The sequence below is a fragment of the Notolabrus celidotus genome, chromosome 14 (assembly GCF_009762535.1).
Source record: "Notolabrus celidotus isolate fNotCel1 chromosome 14, fNotCel1.pri, whole genome shotgun sequence".
Classification (NCBI taxonomy): Eukaryota; Metazoa; Chordata; class Actinopteri; order Labriformes; family Labridae; genus Notolabrus; species Notolabrus celidotus.
Genome location: NC_048285.1, coordinates 12,586,522 through 12,609,640, shown reverse-complemented (window position 1 = coordinate 12,609,640; position 23,119 = coordinate 12,586,522). Strand labels below are relative to the sequence as shown.

Genomic DNA, 23,119 nt, shown 5'->3' with positions numbered 1-23,119 from the left:
AGCTCTAAAAGCATCATTTGTTTAGAGGGGTTTATTATGTGACCGGTTTTGCATAAATTACAGAAGCTTTGATAGCCTTCATTATTACAAAAGTCAGCACGGCAGCAACCTGTGAGACTGAAATGTCAACTTTTGAGCTAAAATAAAAAAGAAGATTCAGATGTGTTGAATAATACAAAAGTTTAAACAAATTAATCTTCCTTGAATCTGTGCAGTCTGATTGTATTCTCTATGCAATATGCAGCATGTTGCACCCAGCATGTAGCATGTCAATAGCTCTTAGCCCATAGCCCATTGCCTGCCAGAAGGGTAATCCAAAAGTTGAATGTGTGATGATGGTAGACAGATTGTATCTGTTTATGAATTAATTTGTATTTCAAACATTAGAACTAGACAACCAAGCATTGCATTCTCTTTTAGTGTTCGGTTTCATCTGTGATGATTCTAAGTCCTCACCACCAGTCCTGCTTACTTTTGTTATTCAGTGTAAAGCTGGAACCATAATTCCCACCAATCCATGCACTTACATTCATCACTGTATAAACTGATTACATGAAAACTACTAAGTTATCGTTTGTCGTTGTAGTTTCATTTTCAGTCAATTATTCCTTTAACTCTACTTATTTTTATCGTCACTTAAATGCTGGGTCATGACCCAAACTATGGAAGAATGGTTACATTCCTTGTATGAGCTTTTCATACTCTGCAGATACCTTGTTCTTATGAGAATAGACACAGAATTTTCCTTCTCTTACTCTTTTTAATTATTGCAAAAGCTGCTCCAGCAAGCAGCAGATTAGTTCACTTGAGCATGAACAGTCATCTCTTGGGCTAAGAGGGAAGAAAAGTTTGGAAACTGTTGATATAATGAAAAAACTTTAAATACATTGAGTTTGGTGTGACCCTGTTGTTAGGAGAATGGACACTTCCTCTCTTCTTTTTCATGATGTTACTAAAGCCTCTGTTGGCTTGTTAGTACAGTTGGCAGGCAGTTGGCTTTCATAGGCTGGAATGACCAACTTTTGAGCCAAAATAGATTAAAAGTTTTGAAAGATATCAAAAAATATTGGAAAGTTTAAGCATCTTTAGTTCACTGTCAATAAAACAAAAACTTCAATCCGGTGCCACAGACTGTGTTACAGGGTTTTAACGAGTGTATATCTGTGTGAATGACTCACCAACATTGGCATAGTGACAGCCTCCCAGTTGGTGTTGGATGCAGGCAGAGGAGAGTCATACTGTAGGAACAGAGAGAACAGATAGTCAATCTTTAACTGATTAATTGAGAAGATAACGCATGAGTTACCGCACTGAAGAATAAAATAGGAAATAGGAGAAAGATCATGTCTTAGAGCACAAGTCAGATGCTTACACCCAATATATCTGTCCAGTGCCCTTACTACTTTAATACTCCAAATATCTGCCCTCAAACCCAGTTTAATCGTAGGTTATTCAACATATTCAGGTGTCTGCCTGTCTTTCTGATGGATCAGTGTGTCTGGATAATCCTACATGAATTTCCAATGAAGCTGGTCACAGCTTGCCTTTGTGCGTGTGCGAGTGCGAGTGCGAGTGTGTGTGTGTGTGTGTGTGTGTGTGTGTGTGTGTGTGTGTGTGTGTGTGTGTGTGTGTGTGTGTGTGTGTGTGTGTATGGATGTGTGTAAGAAATCAGACTCAAAGCATGTTAAGGGGATAAACACTCATCAGGCTGACATATCTGGCACACATGCACACATTCTTTGTATTTGTCTTTCACTCACACATGGACACACACCGTCTCTGGCATCACCGTCTCCGCTACACACACAATGTCTCCCTGGCTATTGAATCCTTCTTCTTGAAGAGTCTTAAATACCATCTCCGGTCAATATGGAGCAGTTAATCTGTCTCAACCACACTTCAAAGACACAGTGTGCTCACTTTGTCTCAGTGTGTGTAAGCGTGTGTCTGCTAATGTAATAGAGCTGACATCAAAGTGTGTCCGTGCGCAAAGGTTTTTGTTTAACAGATTCTTGCATGTGGCCTTTGGGTGAATCTACTCATGCACTTGAACACACACCCAAACCAGCTGGGAGTGAGGTCACAAGGTTTTCTGTAAGAGTGTGTGTGTGGTAAATGCATGTTTACAGATTCCTTGTCTCATTTCCTTTTAAGGTGAAATGCTTCATGTCAAGACCATCTGGGCCACTTAATAGAGTTGGAAAAAGCTTAAGAGACAGGGATCAGATCATATTGGGAGGATTGAAAACCTCTGAGAATGAAAACTGTTGACACTCTTGTGACACATGTTTTCTTGTGACATTTCTAGTGTGATGACTTTCATAAAACAAGTAACTGTTGAAAGAAATTAATATGCAAACTTCACTCCAAAGAGAGCAGATTTAACATTAATGCAGGCCTTTTCATCAAACCTGCTGACACCACTCTCATCTTTTCTTCAGTTTTACTTTTGCTTCCTCATGCTGACAAAAACTGCTTTATGTTCCAGTATTAGATCTTGAGTGTTGGATGTTTACACCTCTTAATAACAATAATCACTTAATATAAATCTACAGAGTTGTGTAATGTATCACTTTTGTTAAGCTGGGCGTACACTTTACGGTTATATAACGAGTGAAAACTTCCACAGGTGGAAGTTAATGTCAGAGAAGAAGGAAGTTTACATTTTTCATTTACATTTCTACCATGGATTATATTTCCACTACTCCTGTGTTTAATATCCATATGAAATATAAAAGGGGCACATTTGTTGAGTGTGACATTTTATACTTTAAAAGTTGCTGATGTACGTCATGTAACAAAATAAATAGCCAACGAAATATCGGCAGCCTTGATGACTTAGTGGTGGTTTTCTGTTTTAATTAATTCTTTGATTCATTATAAATGGAGCAATACTGTGGCAAAACAACCCCTGAATACAGACATAGTTGACTGATAACTCTTGGCAAAAATCGCTTCAAAAGAGCCCAGTGGCTGACAGCATTGAGTGTTAGACTTGAATGCTGTTCTTTTGAATCCAACTTGTACATTTCACTTTTCATTGGTGACTTTGATGAACTGCTCACAAATATTTGATTAATCTTGCAAATGGTTCTCATGTGTGATGGAGAATGTCTAAACATTAATGTTTAATCCAAGGTTTCAAATAATTGAAAAAAAAAACCTCTTTGAAACTGTCTTTTTAAAAATTTCAAAAAATGTTGCTTATTGCACAGAGGACTGCACCTATTCCTACTCTTTTTGTCACTGTTATGTGCAAATATTCTAATGCAAAATAACATACTCAGATCACTTCCTTGACAGGTCATGGTGTGCATATGAATTTAGTGCTACAGAATTCATGTGCTTGAGTCTGACAGGATCTTGGACAAGACTTTTTCTTCCATATGGTTTTGTTATGACCACAGTTTGATTGACAGGTCTATAAACATGCCTTAATAAACATCACAAAGCTGGTCATTGCACCAGAGCCTGTTTGAATATTGCAAACAGTTGCTTGTCAGGGCCCCTTGAGTAGTCTGTAATCTGAAATTAACTGAGTTAAACTATAGTTCAGATTATTATTTCTGTATTCATAGCAAAAACCTAAAGCTAGACTTTTTAATGTATTAATCTTGTGCCGACTTTTAATATTTGCAATGTGACAACACTCCATGTAGCATTTAAAAAGGAAAATATTGCTAAAAGAAGCTAATTTGTTTTTAATACACTTCCCAGTATTGTCTAGCACTGGTGCAATATAACCAAGTTCACCAGTGATGGGGGAACACAATCCTATTTACTGTAGCAGTCTAGAGGAGGGGACACCAGGGAGCTGGCCCCTATGACCTCCATTTTGTACAGTTGGACACAGGAACAACTGAAGATTAAGTGTGTGCTGCTTGGTGAGGAAGGCCAGAGCATTTCCTTGTCTGCTTTTACTCCATATGACCAGTTATCTCACTTAATGTCAGGGACATTTCATTTTGTAGATTAATCACAAGGCCTCATTTATGCTGTCTTATCTTTGTCTGAATCGTTAATTTCAAGTTAAGCAGGGAAAAAGCTCCTTCTTAGGTTGAACAGTGGCTTTTGTCTATTTTACCCAAATTATCTTCGCATTGATACTTACACCTGGATTTTGCCATCATATTAGAGAAAATGTACTTTTTTTTTTAAAGATACAGCAGCAGTAGTTTGCACTCAAAACACAATGAGACCATAACATCAAAAGCACAACATTAATGATAACAATTCAGGGAATTATCACTATATCCTATAATATTTCTGACGTAATAAGAAGACATTTTGAGAGCACATGATTGCTGCTGTTTGTCCTCCAGCTTAATCACACACAGACTGACTTACACATGAATGTGTTGTTGGTTTCTATCATTCCTTGGAAAATCCATGAGACTGCATGTCTGGGAAGCACATATGTCCAATGACTCACAATGGGATTCTGGGAACTAACTTAGATCATATTTCTCAATCGTTAGTCTTTCCCTGCGGTACCTGGCTTAGCAACACTTCCCAGGTCTACCCACTCAAAATACAATATAACTTGTTTAAAGTCAGACTAGAACTTGTTTGATGTCTATATTAGAAACAACCAAAGCTCTATGAGGTTCTAAAAGTCTGACATGACTAAATGTTGTGCTCAAAGAGTGTGTTTTTGAGCCTTTATAACCAAATAGCTTCTTAAATGTTAATATTATGCAATAAAAAGCACTCATTACTTCATGTAAGCCTGCACTGCAGATGAGTACGCTCACCCGCTGAAAACAAGATTTACAGAGGATCAAAGAATGATGATTTTGGAGGGGAAACAGTGACATGAATAATGAGTAAGGTCTCTGTTGCTTGGCTTTTGTTTCTTTGCAGGGGGAAGCAGTTCTACTTTAATATCAGATGTAAGGTCATATTAGGTCCCAAGCTATTAAAGCTTACCCAGAGTTGTTTCTAATGTAAGAAATTCTAAAGAAAACCAAAACAGAATAATGGTCGACCTTATGTGACCACATGTATACTCTTATCTTTGTGCATCTCATTATTTAAACATCCAAGTTTGTCATATGATGGTCACTTGATACTAAGCCAATAGGGATCTATATGACAAAGTTTCTGTAGCTGTTTGATAATGTCCACTATAACTACCCATAACCTTCAGTAATGATTGTGCAGAAATAGAGATAGAACACATAATTATCAGTGGTTCTTGGCAGATGTGGTTATTACAGACATTGCTTCCTCATCCAAAGCAATCAATGATCTCTCCACCACTGATCACTGAGTTATTAAATTGATTTTCCATCAGAAAAATGCAACAACTAATTATAATATTGGTGTTTACAGATACAGAGAGAAAGAAGGCAAATTGTTGGTTTCAATGGAATTTCAGTGGAATAGATCCAGGTCACTTATTCACAAACAGTTTACATCTGGTGTTACACTTAGGGATAGCAAAGAGGTTTTCTAAAAGTGACAGGTGAAAAAAACCTCTTAAGTAGTAGAAAAACAACAACTTTAAAGTCGTCATACAGAGAAAAAAAATCTATTAATATCACATCTGTTTTTTGAACCAGGCTTTAACATATTAGCTGTATAAAGTATAGAATTTTCATAGGGCTTCAAGTTGAATGTCGCTCCAGGACCTGCAGTATTTGGGACTTAAGTATTAGCCCAATTTCTTAGCCCCAGAGTTTGCTGCTTGTATCCAACCAGACTTTCTAATGTACTAATGAGAAGTATTTTGGGCTTGTCTGTAATCTCTCCAGTCCCCTTTTCCTTTCTCCTGACTTCACTCTACCTTTCTCTCTCACTTGCACTGTTTCACTTCACCTCATAGTCTTTCTTTTAGTCAGTCAACCTCAGTCCACTTTCACTGCCTCACAGATGCCTCTGTTTCCCTCTGCCTCTCTCAGCTCAGGTTGTTTTAGTCATTAGCTGACACGCTGATACCATCTCAGACACCTGTTCTCTCCTTCCAATGCAGCGTCTCCTCGCTCTCGCTCTCGCTCTCTCTCTCTCTCTCTGCATCTTTCCTTCTCTTTCCCACTCTCTCTGCCTCTCCTCCTCCTCCTCACCCTCCCTCTTATCTGTTCGACAGGTCTGGAGAGAACAAATTAGACCTGCTAAATTAAGCCGCACACACAGCTCTGGTCTCGCTGAAGGGGAAGTGTGCGAATGCCTGTTAGTGTCTGTGTGTGAAAAATGCAAAGACAAAAACACACTCAGACACAGGAGTTCTCTGAAAAAAGGTAAAATGGATCAAATGAGATAAGCCCCAAGAGGTAGATTCTATTTAAAATGTACAGAGGTGTGATTATTTGACCAGAGGAAAAACAACAAAGACAGGAAGACAGAGAAAATCAGTGAGAGCCTGAAAGAGACTGATAAGAGAATTACATGTTGAGTTACTTTCACTTTGTTGGCATAATGTCAGGTGACATGTAGAGAGCTTTCCCTGTGTATATTTGGTTGGGGTCATTAAAAGGGGGCAAAAAAAAGGAAATTTTTATAGTTGAGAAATATCTCTTATTATATCTGCCTATTGCCATAGAAAGCTAAGGTCTATAGATAATCTGTATCTTGATTGCATTCATTGTTTTTATACATAAACATTTACACACCTATAACTCTTATTCATTCATAAAGTATGATAGAAATGACTTTGATTCTGGTGTATCTGTATTAAGAGCTCTTTTGCTTCTGCTAATACCTCTACGGTGTACCATCAATTTAATACAATTCTGAATAGCAAACCTGTGGAGATTCTACATATTTTCATTGTTATTTCCTCTGATTTACTATTAGAACTTTTTAACTGGCTATTAAACACATTCATATAAATAGTTATGCCTGTATATGAGCTACAAAAGTAAAGCAGACCCTTAGCTCTATGATTGACTTCTCCCATAAAGTAATTTTTAATGCAAAGGCTTACATTTTTACAGCTTAAGTCCCAGCTCTTTCAGGAACACCTTTTTCACTTAATGATATTGATGCTATTACAGATATTGACAATGAAATCTGCTCTGATTTACACCCCCAGCACTGCCTGCACCTTTGTCCAATCAGACTTTTTGGCACTTATGTTGTTGTTCCTCAATGTCTAGATTATTTTTTGTGTTGCACTTACTCTCAGATGTACCATGCTTTGGACTAAAGCATCTGCTAAATGTATTGTAACAATGTAATATGGTAATGCCTGTCGCTACTGCCGTACGATCTCAACCAAGTAGTTGACAACATAAAGAACAATAGAGTCGCTGTTCACAAGTAACCCAGTGAGTGGTATGTGAAGAAGCAGGAAAAGATTATTAGAATCGAAATACTTCAACTGGATGTGAAGGACATGATTGACAAAAAGAAAATGACCACAGGGGGTGACAAAATCAACACACAATGAAAGTGCTTTATAAGTGATGTAAGCTCCTGAATAGAACTTCCAGTTTGTAATGTTTTAGTTTATTTTAGCTGACTTGTCCTGTATTCTATGTGAAAATAGTATTTTCTCAAGAAAAATGTTACTGCTTTATTTCAAAAGTCAAACATGTCACTCATTGTGAATATTTTCAGGGTAAAAAGTGTTAAAAATAGGTGTTTGTACAGCATGTAGTAACTCCATTCATCTCACACCTACCATAAAAAAACTATGAAGAAATCAACAGTCAAATTGGTAATGATCTTATTTGCCTACGTAGTTCACATCGAGGCCTCAGCATTAATTTCAGGCTGTTTCATTGCCACTTAAAAACTGCTCACAGGAGCTTTAAGCAATTGTCAAAATCAGCTATGTTCATGTTGCTTACCCTGAGACACAACCACTAACTTCTCTGCAAGATGATATCCTCAGAAAAATTAGCAACATTAGCTAATCCAAACCATTGTGCACACTATTTGTGATCAATGTTCATCAAATCGACATTACAATGATGCGGTCACTGCAGTTTGTTTGGTTCTGAAGCACTGGCCATCATACTGAAAATGTAATTAATCATTTCAAATTCACAGTGTACTCATTTAATTGACATAGCCAGCTCAAAACTATGTACATAAACTATTTATATTTCTGACATTATAAGGATAAAATGAGCTTTTAATTCAGTGCCGTAAACACGACTGGGTTGAAATAAACTTTATACTTTTTGAATCATTTTTGAAGATGAGAGATAAAAAGAATAACAACAGTCTTATCCAGTGATTAAAATATCAGAAAAAGCTTTTAGTACAAATTGTGATGAGAGCAGGGTAAATGTTTTCGCAGGGGCTGTAATGTCAAAATGAGTAAGGAAACAAAGACTCCTGCAAATACAGCATCTCTCTCTCTCTCCCCCTCTGTCCTGCTCTTATCCTCATCTGCGCTCATTCCACTTTTTTGTCTTCTTTTCTCAGATAAAAAGTAAAGCCTCCAGTTCAACTGTGATGTCTGTGATGTCTGTCTCTCTTCCCCTCTTTCTCCTCTGCACTCATGAAAGATCAATCCATGGAACATCTTTAAATGCTCTCTGTCTCTCTGCGGCTCTTTCTTTTCCCTTATGATTATAGGGTGGGAGAATATCTTGGAATCAGAGTCTCTCTTTTTCTTCTTTCCCCTCCCTGACAGAATGACGAAGCTAATCTCCTTATCTGTTCCTTTGACAGCCTTTAAGAGACCCTTTTCTCATCCTCTATCCTCCCCTCATCCCCCATAAGTCTGTCTCTTCTCTGCTGTCTAGTGGTTGTGTGAGAAAGAAAAGTTGACTAATATATTTTGGCATTTTACCACCAGTGTTGCAAGATCCCACTTCTCACCCGTCTTCTATCTTTTCCCATCAATTTCTCCCCTCTCGTCATCCCATCCCTCACTTTTATGGCAAAGTGGAGGTACAAGAGTGAAGAAGCATTTTATCTGACCCAATGTTACAAAAAATAACAGACAAGTTGAGCCACATCCTAAAGAACAGCGTGAGTGTGTTATAAAGTGTGTATTTGTCTGAGTGAAATTCTCACCAGCAGTGAATAGTAGACTTTGAATCCCGGCTTTGCAACAAAGTAGTCATCAGACTTGAAGGTGACTCTGAGCATGTTGGTTTTTGAGTTGAGACTGGGCGGAGCCTTCTGCCCACACCAGCGACCCCAAATTATAGTGCTGGTCTCTGATTGGTCCTCTACTTCCACAAAGTCATACCTGGAGCGAGAAAGAGAGAAGCGAAGAGGTGGATAAAGCCTGTCCTCACGAATAGAAGATGGAACACTAGGTCACAGTTGGATCTTATATCACTGGTTTTATTCTTCTCCTTCTTCTACTTTTTTTAAAGTCATATTTTTGGGCATTTTCACCTTTATTGATCTGACAGCTGAAGAGAGACTGGAAATGTGTGGAGGACATGCAGCAACTGGTCAAGGCTTGCAGTCAAACCAGTGACTGTCACAACTAGGACTATAGCCTCTGTATATGGGATGTACGCTGAAACTGCTAGGCCAACAGTGCCCGGTTTTATTCTTTTAATAACAAATATTTAAATGTGACCTACAGAGTTCTGTTTGGGGGAATTTGAGGTCATATAAATAATAGAGAAACAAAAGAAAAGTATGAAACTTTAACTAAAACACACAAACTTGGTTTGTTTTCATTCATTAAATATTTTATTTAAGAGTTTGGCAGTGTAGAAAATGTGCTAATTATCTTGGTTGTTTACAGCTAAATGTGAGGACATTGAAACCATCTTATTCATATGCTGAATAGTATGCTTCTGCCACATGTTAACTAGCTCAGCTTTGCTTAGCATGGCGGTGAGAAACATAGATTAGCAGGTGTGACTTTACAGGTCTGATAGGAGGAATTTTTTTACATTACAGGCTAGCTTTTTTTTTCCAGGTTGATGCTAAACTAAGTTGAAGCTGCTAGCTACTCTTGTTGTTTTACTCTCATCAGGAAAGCTCATCAACATTTCATACATTTCATATTACTCACTGGGATAATGTCAGCCGGGTCATTAGCGTATTTACAACCGGTCATGTCTTGGTGTATGTATTTTTTTCTTGAAGTGACTGGCTGTTTTTGTTTTTTTAATATGAGCAACAATTTTGATAAATAAGCATAACCATGGTCTTTGTACTTGATAAGTACTCTGGATGAAAAGTTTTTTGGTACATAAAATATATTTTTTTAGTGCCTAGGTCCAACACTGATTTCATCAATAAAACACATATAAATATAAATACTCACAAACACACAAAGTCAATGTGACAGAACAAACAGTATGTAAAACAAATGTTAAAGTTACTCTCTCCTTCTCCCTACTCTCCAAATCTCTTCGACTTTTCCCTATTTATGGCTGCTTTTAAATCATCAGTATATTCCTTCTGTCCTCTGTTCAGGCAGTGTTTGTCATCGTGCTCTTATCATCTTTTCAAAATTACTGTATTTGCCTCAGCAATACATATTTTTATCCTTTCAAAGATTTACCTGCAGGCTCCATTCTCAGCCTCCTCCAGGCCGAAGTGTCCATCAAACTCCAGGTGTATACGGCTCCCTTGCGGCGACAGCAGTTTCCATGACAACAGCAGATTGCGGGGGTAAGCGTTGGGGTAGCGTGGACTTTGGATGGCCCCACCCAGTGACGTGACGGTGATGTTTTCCTCCTTGCGGTACAAGTCTGTGGTGAGGCGATTGCTGTCGGTTAGTGGTTACAACTAATCAGTTAGTTAGTCCAGTTTTTAAAGAACACAAGCAAAGCAGCTTTTTCACACACAGACATTCAAACTGGCACAAGTAAAGATGCGATAAAAGAACAACATTCACAGACAAACAACACAGAAACAACTGTGACATTTCAGCCCAATGGTGATGGACAGTTTCACTCCCAGCGCTAACAAAACTTTCAACCAAACTCACAAACCCAAACTCTAATAGAGGAGTTGACATTTTTGCAAAAATAGTTTTTCAGATTTGTTCCAAATTTGAAATGAAGATGAAACAAGTGAAACATCTGGTGTTGGTTGTAGAGAAAATAAACTTACCTTATACCGCACTTTGCTTGACAGAATTACAAAGTGCTTTAAAACTAGCTAAAAAGGGAAATAGACCAACAAAGGTTAAGTCCCCTACTTTTCCTCTGATTTATATCAATATCAACAGTTTATTTTAGGCAAACCAGCCATGGCCCAACGCTGGTCAAAGGAAAACAAGAGATCCACCAAAACTATTAGGACAAGGAAAGAAAATGTCTGAGGAACAAAGGTTTGGATAAGAAAAAAAACTGACATTACAACTTTCTGAGCTGGAGAGTGTATATGTAATATACTTCTGAACAACAATAATCTATTGTGTTCTTTGTAATATAACGTATAAACCATGTTGGGTTTTTTGTTTGGTATGCTGTCAAGTATGTTTAAAAAATGTGTATGTCTTTTCCAGCAGTAATGGCACCACTGTGCTAAAACCTTAACATAAAAAAACATGTCATATCCCTGCATCCTAGCTGCTTCAGTATCAGTATTCAGTATCCTACTGCGAGCACGCACACACACACACACACACACACACACACCATCCTGTACATTAACTTGCTGTATGTGCATGCCTTACATATTTAAGGAGTGTTAGCGCCATTTCATAGACAAAAAAAAGAGATTTTCATAAGAAAGCCGTAATAAAAAAAAGAGTTGTATATATTTATAAGTATGTACTTATTATTTAAAGCTATGGTTAGTCTGTATGTTATTTTGAAGGGGAATATCAGAAGAGCAGCCAGCTGCCTGCCCTAAAGTGAAGAAAGTGGAGCATCTTTTGAAGTTATGCTTGTTAATGGCTTTCATTAATCACTGAATACTCAGCTTTTTAGTACATCAGCACTATATTGTCATAAGTATCAGGATTCTATATTTTGAAAGAAGCTAAGAAACAAGGCATGTTAACTGGCAGCTTGTGCACGCTATTGCAACCACTGTGTGTCCTCCTCTGTTGAGCATGTCTTCACAAGATGATCCACATTTCTCATTTATGTGCAGACAGCTGGCTGCTCTTCTGATATATATATGTTTTATGTTATGATATATGTTATTTAACATATACATTAACTATGGCCTTTAAGTAAAACTTCTTTCTCTGACAACTTTTTTCTTCTAAGATTACGATTTCATTCTTTCAGATTTTGGGCTTTAATCTTATTATTTATCAATGATTTTCCAAGTAAATTTGGGATTTTTTTCATTCACAAACCTTTATAATATTATGATTTAATTCTAAACATTTCAAAATGTTTTCATTCTTCATGTAACTTTGCCCAGCCATACATATCTGCAAAAAGAAAATGAGAAAATAAGAATCTGGTAACTTCTTACTGATAGCAATCTTCTTATTAGCTGAACTAACTTCTTTCACAAACTATAATGGTGCTTGGGAAAGTCTGGCAAAATAATTGCTCGTCAGATCAGATAAACATAATAATAACACCCCTCTGAATATCTAATCCTGATTAATCAATGCAATCATAAATCTGATTTTGATATGGCACAACACAACTCAATAATTGCTCCAATCAATTAATTGCCAACTTCCAAAAACAATTCAGAAAACCAAAAAGTCCTTGCACACACACATAGATGGAAAAACACCCTAAGGTCAGGCTGTGTGCTGAAGTAGGCTGAGAGGGCTGTATTTTCTTAGGGGTGTGTGTTTTCTGCTAGTGTGAGAGAGCTGAATGCATAATGAAGGCACCTCAGCATGTACCCCTGGGAGATGATGATGAAGCTTTGGCCTTCTCCTCCTCCTCTTTGCTGCAAACTTGCCTTAATTCCACCTCCTGTCCTTTCCCCTCCCTGTTTTCCCTCTCGTTACCTTGCTCTGCTTTGCTTCAGTCAGTAAATCTGTCTCATCGGTCATTCTGCGTTCTTCACGAGTCACAACTTCTGCCAAATTTGGCTCTGGTAATTAACAATGCGCCTACAGTTGTGTGTGTGAGTGTGTGTGCATGCATTTTGTGTATGAATGTGCGTTGCTAGTGAGCATTCATGCTCGTGTGGATGTGTGTGGGTGGTTGTGTGTTTGTGCATATGTGTATCTGAGGGTACATGTGTGAGTGTATGGGTGTGTGTGTGTTTGTGTATTGGTGCAGAGTTTGTTAGTAAAGGGATTCTTCCACTCTGCTGATCAGAAGCTTCACTGTGTGGGTCCATTCAGTCATAAAAGTGCTTATGTGTCAGGAACTTTTACCCAGTAAGGCCACAGGGGAAAGTGTGTGTTTGTGTGTTTTTGTGTACCTTTTGTATTCATATATATTCACAAGGGAATTTATGAGCATATATGTTTACTGATCATTAAATCTTGCATATAGAGTAGTGTACATCAATTTTCCTTTGGCAGAACATACTTGGTAGAAACCAAATACAGTGTTCGTAAATATGTTTAAATTAGTGTATAATCACCTAAATACAACATTTGTTTTATGTTAACTTATAATGAGGTTGTGTATCTACATAAAGAGAGGGTCCACTCCACAAAGGCCACCATCTCGCAGCACCACGTTTCTGTTAGCACAGAACAGATACACTAGTAACAGAAACGTTTCGTATTGAGTGAGTGGCTGTATGACATGGCATGCACCGGTTGGAAGACAAAGAAGAGAGTTGTTGTTGTTTGCAAAATAATTTGTATTACTAGATGTATTTGGGTAATCTGTCATTTTAGAACCTGAGAGCTATGCGTAAAAAGCACAGGCATGTGGATGTAGACCTGAAGGGAGGACCAGAGCTCTGCTATCATTTGCCACACATAGGAAAACCAACTGACATTAATCACCCAGAGACTCTGTGATCCTGTTTTTATCTGTGTTAAATAAATTATGCTCAGTTTTGACTGTTTTTCAGAGTCTTTCCTCACCTTTAGACTAATCAGCAAGTTGGAATTTAAATTTCCATTGAAATTACCAGGAAATTCTTCCTGTTTTTCCAAGAACAGCCACTTCATAAGTCTCTTGCCATTTTCGACCTCTCCATCAGATGCCCTCGGGTCTCCTCTCCACTCATTCACCCATCTTTGAACGGTTGTAAAGCAACATTTATTCACCAGCATTCTCCCCCTTCCTGCTTGCCTGTTTCCACTTTGCTAATCAGTCTTATGCCTTATACTAACACAACTTTATTTAGTTGTACATTTGCTGTTAGTACTTGCTAGAGCTCTCTTCCATTTGAATTTGTGTTTTTTATTTTGCAGTTTCTTTGTTATAAAACCACCTTTGTTCCAGTCCATCTGCCTGTTTTTCCTTTTGCCATCTTCCTTGCCTACCATCCCAAAAAACATGCCTGTAAACTTTTGACGAATACTTAATCACTTAATTCCTTTATTTTGCCTACAACCATCTGCTTTGGGGTTGTTTTCTCTTCTGCCTCACCAAGCTACACAAGTTTAACAGAAAGCAAAAACTTGATTTGAACAGGTAGAAACCTTCTGCCAAAACATCCTGACACATATAGAGGATGTGTCATAATGGTAACACTGCCTACAAGTTGATTTCAGTGCATAAGCCTAGGCTTTACAATATGAAGTCCTACTATTCAATTTCTATTATATTTAACAAAACCACAAAAGTCTGTCAGCATTTTACTGGACTGCTTCTCTTTAGCTGATCCTGACCTCCGAACAATGCAGCTGTGATTGATCAGATGTGTATGCACTATCTGTATCAGTGGACAAAAGGCTGAACTGAGGGAATACCATCTTCAAGGGAATTACCTCTTATGGAAGCCAGCACGGACTTGGCAGCTACACTTAGCATTTTTTGTACAATTTGTTGTTTTTCTCTAAAACTCATCTTTTTAATTGGACAAAACACACAACAGACATCTCTGGTATTTTTATTCCAGTAAAGGGATTCCATTGTAACAAAATGTACTTGCTTTGCAGAGTTGCTGCTGGCAACTACCACTTATTTTAAGTGTATCTGTAAGCTCATGTTTGTGTAATTATAGATCCATGAAAGCACATGCACAGTGCTGCATACATATACTTACATGTGTTCAATCATGCATGCAGGTTTATGTGAATACAGAGAGCATTAAGAAGAATGAAGACTCTAAATTGAGAATATATGTAAAGTTGCTCAGGCAGCACCAGGCTTTTTAAGATGCAGTTTCTGGATGACACCATTGACCTTACTATAAATCATGCAGTGATGTCAATGATACCTTTCCAAATTCATGCAAATGATACATGAAAAAAATAGGTTTCTGTACAATATCCAGTCGAGAGAAAAGACAGAACTAGAAAGTGGAAGCTACATTTCTCAGAATTCCTCAGTTTTATTTACAAACACAGTAGCTCACACTTTTTTAGCTTCAAAGTTCCCAAATTGCCATAAATATACAAACAGGTCCTTTATGGTTTGAGGGGGAATTAACTAAATTGGCCTTTTCAGTCTACCTGACTCTGTGCTTCACACCTTAAGACCAGACTGAGGGCAGAAAGCCCCATAATAAGCAGCTAATGATAACGGCTGATTAAGAAAGAATACAATGTCTTGTAGTTTACAGACTTAGTAACTGAGCAGAATGATAAGATATTTAATTTACAAACTCCCTAAGCATCTGTTTTAATGTCTTCAACCTCTTTAATTTCCTTATAATCTGATCCTTATAATAATCCATATAAAGATGCTACACTTGTTTTTTTGTCATTGGTGTAAAGTCAGCACATCAACATCAAACTCTGCAGAGTCAGCTCTTCAGCCCCCTAGTCCAATTAGCTAGGCTACAAGGCCAATATATATTAAAAAAAAAGAAAGTGTCGCCGTCCAAACTATCTCAGCGCAGGATGGGCACAGGATGAGTGAAATATGTGAAATTAAGAGAGGCTGTTACTTGGCTTAACCATGCATGTCAGGATATTTTCTGCCAGTAAATCGCCTCCAAACATGCTGCCAAGAAAAGTTTCCGTTTAATTTGTTCCTCTACTCACTTTTTCCTGTCTTCTTCTTCTCTTTCTTGTCATTACTGGTCCAGACCACCAAAAAGTGTTGTCAGATACAAGAAAATTACTAAAATAATTAATGCATTTATTACAGTTACTCCAAATCAGGTGTGTAATAGGGTTGTTCTGAAGCGAGTCATTTCCTAGTCGTTTAAACAGAAATTTAAATCCCAACAGACCAACTACAATAAAGATGATACTCAGAAAACATGGTGGGAACATGGATGGAACATAATCTTCTGCAAACCTGGAACCCATAGGCAGCCATCTGATGACAATTTGGCTTACATTCAATTTTTTGGACAGATATCCAAATGTAGTAAGTGCATCTGGCAATCTGATTTTAGATTCGGTTTCTTAACACTTACTCCTTTCATCCTTTTTAAGTTCTAAAGTTGCTAGTCAGGCTGTAAATAATGGTGGCACACTGGAAAGGAAGACTTGGCGGTCACTTCCACCGGCATATATCATCAGACAACAGCCAGTGGATTTTGAAATTGATATTAGATTAAATATATGGGCTGTTTCAGAGTCTTAAACTAGAAAACTTTGCTGCAGTTGGGATAGATTGACTTTTATGAACTAATGACAGTCAGAAACCTGGGGAAGTTAGGCGGTGAAGGAACTGAAAATCAATCAATGTCCAAAGCTAGAGCTTGAACTCAGGATGCTGCTTTGTGGGCTATGGCTACAGTACTGCTGTGTAAGCTGGCATCTGGCAGGTATTAATAATGGCTCTTAAAACATAACATTATACCACAAAATATTAATGCTTCTCATAAAAACTGCGAAACCAAATCATTAGTCTCGTTATATCATACATTTTACCAGAATAATGCTTTGAAACAGTTGTATAACACATTTCTTTTAAAGTTGACAGAAAATAAAGTTCTGAAATCTCAGGAAATAAAACCATGTCAAAAGTTCTGATTATATCTGTAACAGTCTGACTCACCCCTATTTAAACACACACACACACACACACACACACACACACACACACACACACACACACACACAAAGTACACGCAATGTCTGACACTCGCAATTAAGCCTTCAGCCTCCTGATCTGACACCTAAATAACCGTGACAATGATGCTGCATGACTGTGTGATATGTGTGTGTGTGTGTTTGTTGTGCGTGGGATCTATTAAATCGTGCTTGTGGATATGCCAGGGAAAAGTTCTTGTGTGTGCGTGTGTGTGTATTTGCATAGATGCATGTCTTCCGGGACATATGTGGTTAAATTCTCACTAATTAAACTTGGCTCCACCACCTCCAGAGCCAGGGTGTGATGTGCTTCATGGCTCCGATATCTATTTCTGATCCAAGTGCCAATCACGCTCTGATCACCCAGCAACCAGTGTGCATCACAGACCAAAAAATAGTTCTGTGGGGAAAGTAATAAACTCACAAGAAAATAATTCATGATCAAGGCGAGATATTAGATTTTTAAATTTCTCTTCTAATAAAAAGTTGACTTTGTTGAAGTCATAGGTCAGAAAACATTCACTTGAAATTAAAAACCTCCACTTTCCTAATCCAAGTCTGTATTCAGCAAACCAGAAACTATTTTCTTGAGTGACAGTGTGGATATGATACTTTCTCACTCAGAGACACACTCCCACAGGACATTACCTATAACAAGGCAACCCCATTTCCTACGTCTGCCATCCCATGTCTAACATATCCTGTCTGACTTTCATCTTCTCAAAATGAATTCTCATAAGCCCCAGCACTAGCTAACAGGACACACATAACACATTCACTTTCAGCTGTGAAAAACTCCCCAGAGACATGAGATGTTGCTGTTCTCATTCTTGGTGGCATTTCTACTTTCTATCTAAAACAGCAGGTGTTTCAAACAGTCATGGATGCAGGTTTGGTGTGCTTTCGGGGGGTTAAAATGGTTTTGAAGTATTAAATAGTTATCGCAAAATATGCATTACGGTTAAAAGAGATTTTTCTCTGGCACATTTCACCTCTGCTTGTCGACACTGAGGAAATAATGTGCTTCTGTTAGCATTGTAAATCATTAGGCTTATCATCATGGAGGATGATCTTATATTGGATCCTGTCCTGCAATCCAGATAATGACAGCAGAGCTGGTGTGAGCATCTCTTAGTTACTGATCACTAAGTAACCTGAACCGTTTGATTTCCCTTTGATGGGTATGTTCAATTTGATGTGAATGAAAACAAATATGTGGGTACATGTGTTTGAATTAACCAGGAATTGAAATGGTCAGTTTAATATGCTGTTAAGAATATGTTGGCATGGAAGCATTACCAACTGTAGAACCAGATAAACAATACTTTTTCAAGATGTATACATACAACTTTGGAGAAAAAACAAAACAAAAGAGAAAATCAACAACTACTTTAACATGTGCCAGGCAATGCCTTGGCTTTTGGGAACAATCCCAGGCTTGAGCTTGCCTAGCAAACTAAAGGACATAATTGTTTTCCAAAACATGTATTGCTTTCAATTTGAGAGGAAAAAATAAAAATGTAAGTACACCAACAAATCTATAACTATTTCAGGAACAGGGAATAAAAACAATCGGTCTGTTTGAATTTGGCAAACAGGCACATGAAAACGTCTGACATGATGTGGGAAATAAAAGACCATTTAATAAAGTGGTTTGGCATCCTACATAGTAGTATGTATGCAGCCAGCTCTACTCACATTGGGATTTACTTCTCTCGTAAACAAAGATGGAATTTTAGGAGGCTGCTGTAAGCCAATTTGACTCTGGCATGAATGAAACCTGGGAAGAAGACCAACAAAAAAACGGTAGGAATATTTACCTTTAAAACACAGAAATACATATTTCATGACCATAAATATTCATTTGATCATAACTAACCTTTAGCTGCTATACCCAGCTATCTGCTTAGCTGTTTATTCACCTGTGTTTGGACACAGAGTGTAAAACATGGCCCATTAGCAGCTAAACTGCTGGTAAACACTGCATGAGCATGCGTGTCTTTCACTCTGTGTTTGTGTATCTGTGCATGTGTGGATTTGTGTTTATGTCATGAGTTGTTTATGTGCGCTTATATAGTGGGTTTGTACGTGCACATCTGTTTGTCACTATATATGGGCCTATGTGTGTTTGTGTTCCTGTTTGTTGTGTGTGTGTGTTGGTTGTCGATGCAGGAAGCTGTACGTCCCCCCTCAGAGTATTTCCACCCATGAGAAATAACCAAAGCCTGTTCCATCTGGCTACATGTTAGCTCAAGGCCTGCGTGTGTGCGTGCGTGCGTGCGTGCGTGTGTGCGTGTGTGTGCGTGTGTGTGCGTGTGTGTGTCTGCATCACTGTGCTGCTTATCAAAGCCTGTGCTGGCTCCACTGTTTTGCCCCTCTCTCATGACAAATCAGCTTTAAATATTCTCCCTTGTTTCGCGGTCACACCCACGCGAGCATGGGGGCATGAAAAATAGAAACACATTCACACACACGCCCATGAGGTGAACACTACATGCCAAGGGGTGTCAGCTTTGGTCAGTGTCGGCTTTTGCCCCACATTTCTCCTCCCTCCTCTTTCCCTCCATTCCACACCATATCTCTACCTCTTTTCTCTTCCTTTTGACCACAATGGAAACAATGAAGCGCTGATTTCTCTTTATTCTCTGGTTTATGGAGGCATGATTTTTACATTGTCCAACTTAAAAGTGTTTCAAAAACTGGCCATGTGTTGAAAAATGAATAAATTGAAATAGTAAAAAAAAGAGAAGTCTACTTCTCTCTTACTTTTCTACATCAGATAACCTCTATTGCTTTTCTTTGACATTATCAGTTTGGTGTGTCCCCCAACCTCAACTGCTCAAACCAGTTTACTCCCATCACTTGTCTTTATGCAGATAGACTCCATGTTTATTTCAGTCAGTGTAAAAGTGTGGGGAATTGGGATTCTAAAGTGAAGCGATGGCATGACGAGGGCGGAATATAGAATGAATAGACAGGAGAAACCTTTCAGTTTAACTATCAAAATGATGATTAGGAAGCAAAGTACATGTTTGAAGAATGTCCAGTACATTAGGCAGGCCACACAGGCATTCAGCTGAGAGTTACATATGTGCTGAGGAAGCCTAGGGTGAACATATACATGAATTATAGAAAGCTGCAAGCCTGTATATAATTATAGAAAAGAGCATAGTGCATGCATTATATACCTTCAGTTGGACACAACATAGCTGCTGCATTAGCTTGATGGCCACATATTTGTTGTCAGAGTGTCATAATTGAACATAGACTTCTATCAAAACAAAGCAAACGCAAAATATTAAGATTAAATACAAATACAGTTTCTCTTTAAGTGCTGTCTTAAAACAAGTACCAAACACAATTTTGGCTTAGAAATGAGCAAACAAAAGTCTTAGATTGTATTTGAAGTCAGGGAAAAATCTTGTTGTTTATTAGTGATCCATGTCCTGTGTTGTTTTCCTTTAGTGTGTGTATTTTGACTTGTGGTTCATAGTCATCTATTGTGTTTCCTGTTTTATTTTGTTGTTCTTGATGCATGTGGGTCTGGTTTAATTTTGCTTCCTGCCCTTGTGTGTGTTTCCCTCCAGTTTGATTACCCCCATTAGTTTCACCTGTGTTCTGTGTCCACACCTGTTGCTCATTAGTTACCCTCTGTGTTTCCTCCATTCTTTGTTGGACCAGTACCTTGTTGTGTGTTCCCTGTGTTTACCTGCTTCTGGTGTTTTTTGTTGTTACATTCTCCTGCTCCCCATGGTTCCCTTGTGTTTTCATTTGGACATTTTGGATTGTACTTTTCTTGGATATTTATTGTAAGTTTTTGTTGAACCGTTTGCTTTTGCTCATTTGTTTAAGAAATTTATTTTTCTGTGCATGGGTCCTCCTCCTTGTTTTTACCCAAAATGACCGAGTATGGTTTAGTCTTTTTCCACTTATAAGTACAAACAGTTCTGTTATGTAAAAATTTTGTTTGAAATATGCACAGTTACTGCTGAATCATTGCTACTTTCAATTTTGGCTTTGTTGAACTTTACAGAGTGTTATTCATAACTTTTTCAATTAAAATAAGGCACTATTTTAACACTTAGTCTACGTAGCCCAGTGCAAATTAAATAAGGGCATGTTTGACAACCTTTAACTAGCTTAGCAATACACATTATTGGTCCTAACTGAGGTAGAGGGTGCAAAGAAGTAGGGTCAAGTCAAGACTTATTATTTATAAGTGTTGGGTGCAATATGAATCAAAATAATCGGTGTCAGCTCTCATTCCTTCAAAGAGCCAGGTGCACCTGCTCACAAGCACAGTGGTCTTTACATGGCAGATTTAATCATTCCTACTGAAAAGGAGCAGGCCCAGGCTGTAGTGGAGTCTGAGGTTTGTTTGTTATATGTACACAATGTGGGCACTTGGTGTTAAAATGAGGACTGCATCTGGTAGAAAACCACAGTGACACTTGCACTGCACACCAGGGCACTGGGTACATGACAGAGCCCATAGGTTATACTACATTCATATTAGGCTTGAAGCATATAGCTCATATTAAGCATGTTATTTCAAAGCTTTTTTGCAAATATTGGTACCATAGGAACTTCTTCAATGATACTGCATCCACACTGATGACAAAGTCTGACTGAAATCTTCCAAAAATCTTAATGCACACACATTTAACCTCCAATGCTAAACCCAACTCACAAGTAAATATAACCAAGTTTAGAATAAAGAAAATACATTCATAGAGCAAACCTTCGCTGTAGTCCTTTCTGTCACTACACTGTTTGCCTGTTTGTAAACTTCTCTTGTTATGGTAGTCTTGGTTCGATGTTTTTAGTGTGAGAGAGGGTGTGTGTACTTTGAGAAAGGGTGTGTGTACTTTGTGGCACATAACTTTGTTGAAAGTGTGTGTGTGTGTGTGTGTGTGTGTGTGTGTGTGTGTGTGTGTGTGTGTGTGTGTGTGTGTGTGTGTGTGTGTGTGTGTGTGTGTGTGTGTGTGTGTGTGTGTGTGTGTGTGTGTGTGTGTGTGTGTGTGTGAGAGAGAGAGAGACAGAGAGAGAGAGAGAGAGAGAGAGAGAGAGGAAAAGAGAGTGTGTATGTTCATTTGAAGCCGACACAAAGGAATGTCCTGTGACACGGACAGAGGAGGTTAGACAAACATCCCCAGACGTGACCACAACAGTTTACTGAGGTAACTCACTCACTTCAAAATGACTCCACACAAATTAGCGCAGACAAGTAAGAGTGTGAGCAGAAAGACAGACAGAGACAAAAATAAAAAGACAGACAAAGGGAAGGTGAAGAACCGTTAGGAATGAGAATGCACAGAGATAAATGAGAATGGGATGGATGAGAGAGAAAGATGGGATGGCAGTGACTGAGTGAGGAAGAGAAGAACACACAGAGAAGAAGGGTGAAAAGCAAACAGGGAAAATAAATGTTAAGATAGAACTGATGAAAAAAGAAGGAAAAAGAAATAGAACATTTCCACAGTTACTGTACTGTGAAAAGGACAAGAAAAGTCCACAAAACCCCAAGATACCTCAGCACATCAAACACTGTATTTGCCGCAACAAAGAGCATGTCTGAGTCACACTCAGAAAGAGGAAAAGATAATAAATGCTTTGTGTGCATCTGTGAAGTTATGTGCAGACTTGTGTGAGTGCATCACTTGCTTTGTTGAGATGTGTGCCTGATTTGTGCAAATTCATCATTATTTTGTCTTTGTGATCTACTTCAAAGGCAAAAAACAAAGAAGAGCGACATTACCAGAAAGCTGTGACTTGCACTGCATTACATTTTTCCTTTGGTGCTGGAGCTTTTTAGCTGGTCTTACATCTCCACCAGCGAGCCTCGATGGCCCTTTTGGGGCTCTGATTAGCATTAGCATCCACTTAGCTTCTTGAAGTGCCTCTCAGGCATGTATGATTCAACACCTGTTTAAGGGGACAAATTAGACTAATGGGTACAAAAAAGAGGGATGAGCTGCACTCTGCCAACTAGGCTGGAAAAATCCATGTTTGAAAAGTTGTAAAAGATAATGTCCATTTTTTTTTAAGTCATTCAACTTTTTCCTTCACATGAATATTCAAGCACAAAGCTATGATGTAATATGTTGTAAATAACTTGGGAATAGTTGAAATTGCTGTGATTTTCTTACACTCTCCTGTGGTTGAAGCTGACAGCACTTAAATGTTACTTTGTCTTGA

The 23,119-nt window shown here is 38.2% G+C and overlaps 1 protein-coding gene across 1 annotated transcript in view; it reads right to left on the bottom strand.

The window, feature by feature from the left end:
* pdgfd (platelet derived growth factor d) overlaps positions 1–23,119 on the bottom strand; it is a 55,449-nt gene that overhangs the window by 16,776 nt on the left and 15,554 nt on the right. Inside the window, exons 2-4 of the mRNA XM_034701503.1 lie at positions 10,433–10,622; positions 8,974–9,151; positions 1,179–1,238 (exon numbers count right to left, since the gene is read on the bottom strand). Of these exons, the coding sequence (XP_034557394.1) occupies positions 1,179–1,238; positions 8,974–9,151; positions 10,433–10,622 (428 nt within the window). The remainder of the gene's footprint in view (positions 1–1,178; positions 1,239–8,973; positions 9,152–10,432; positions 10,623–23,119) is intronic.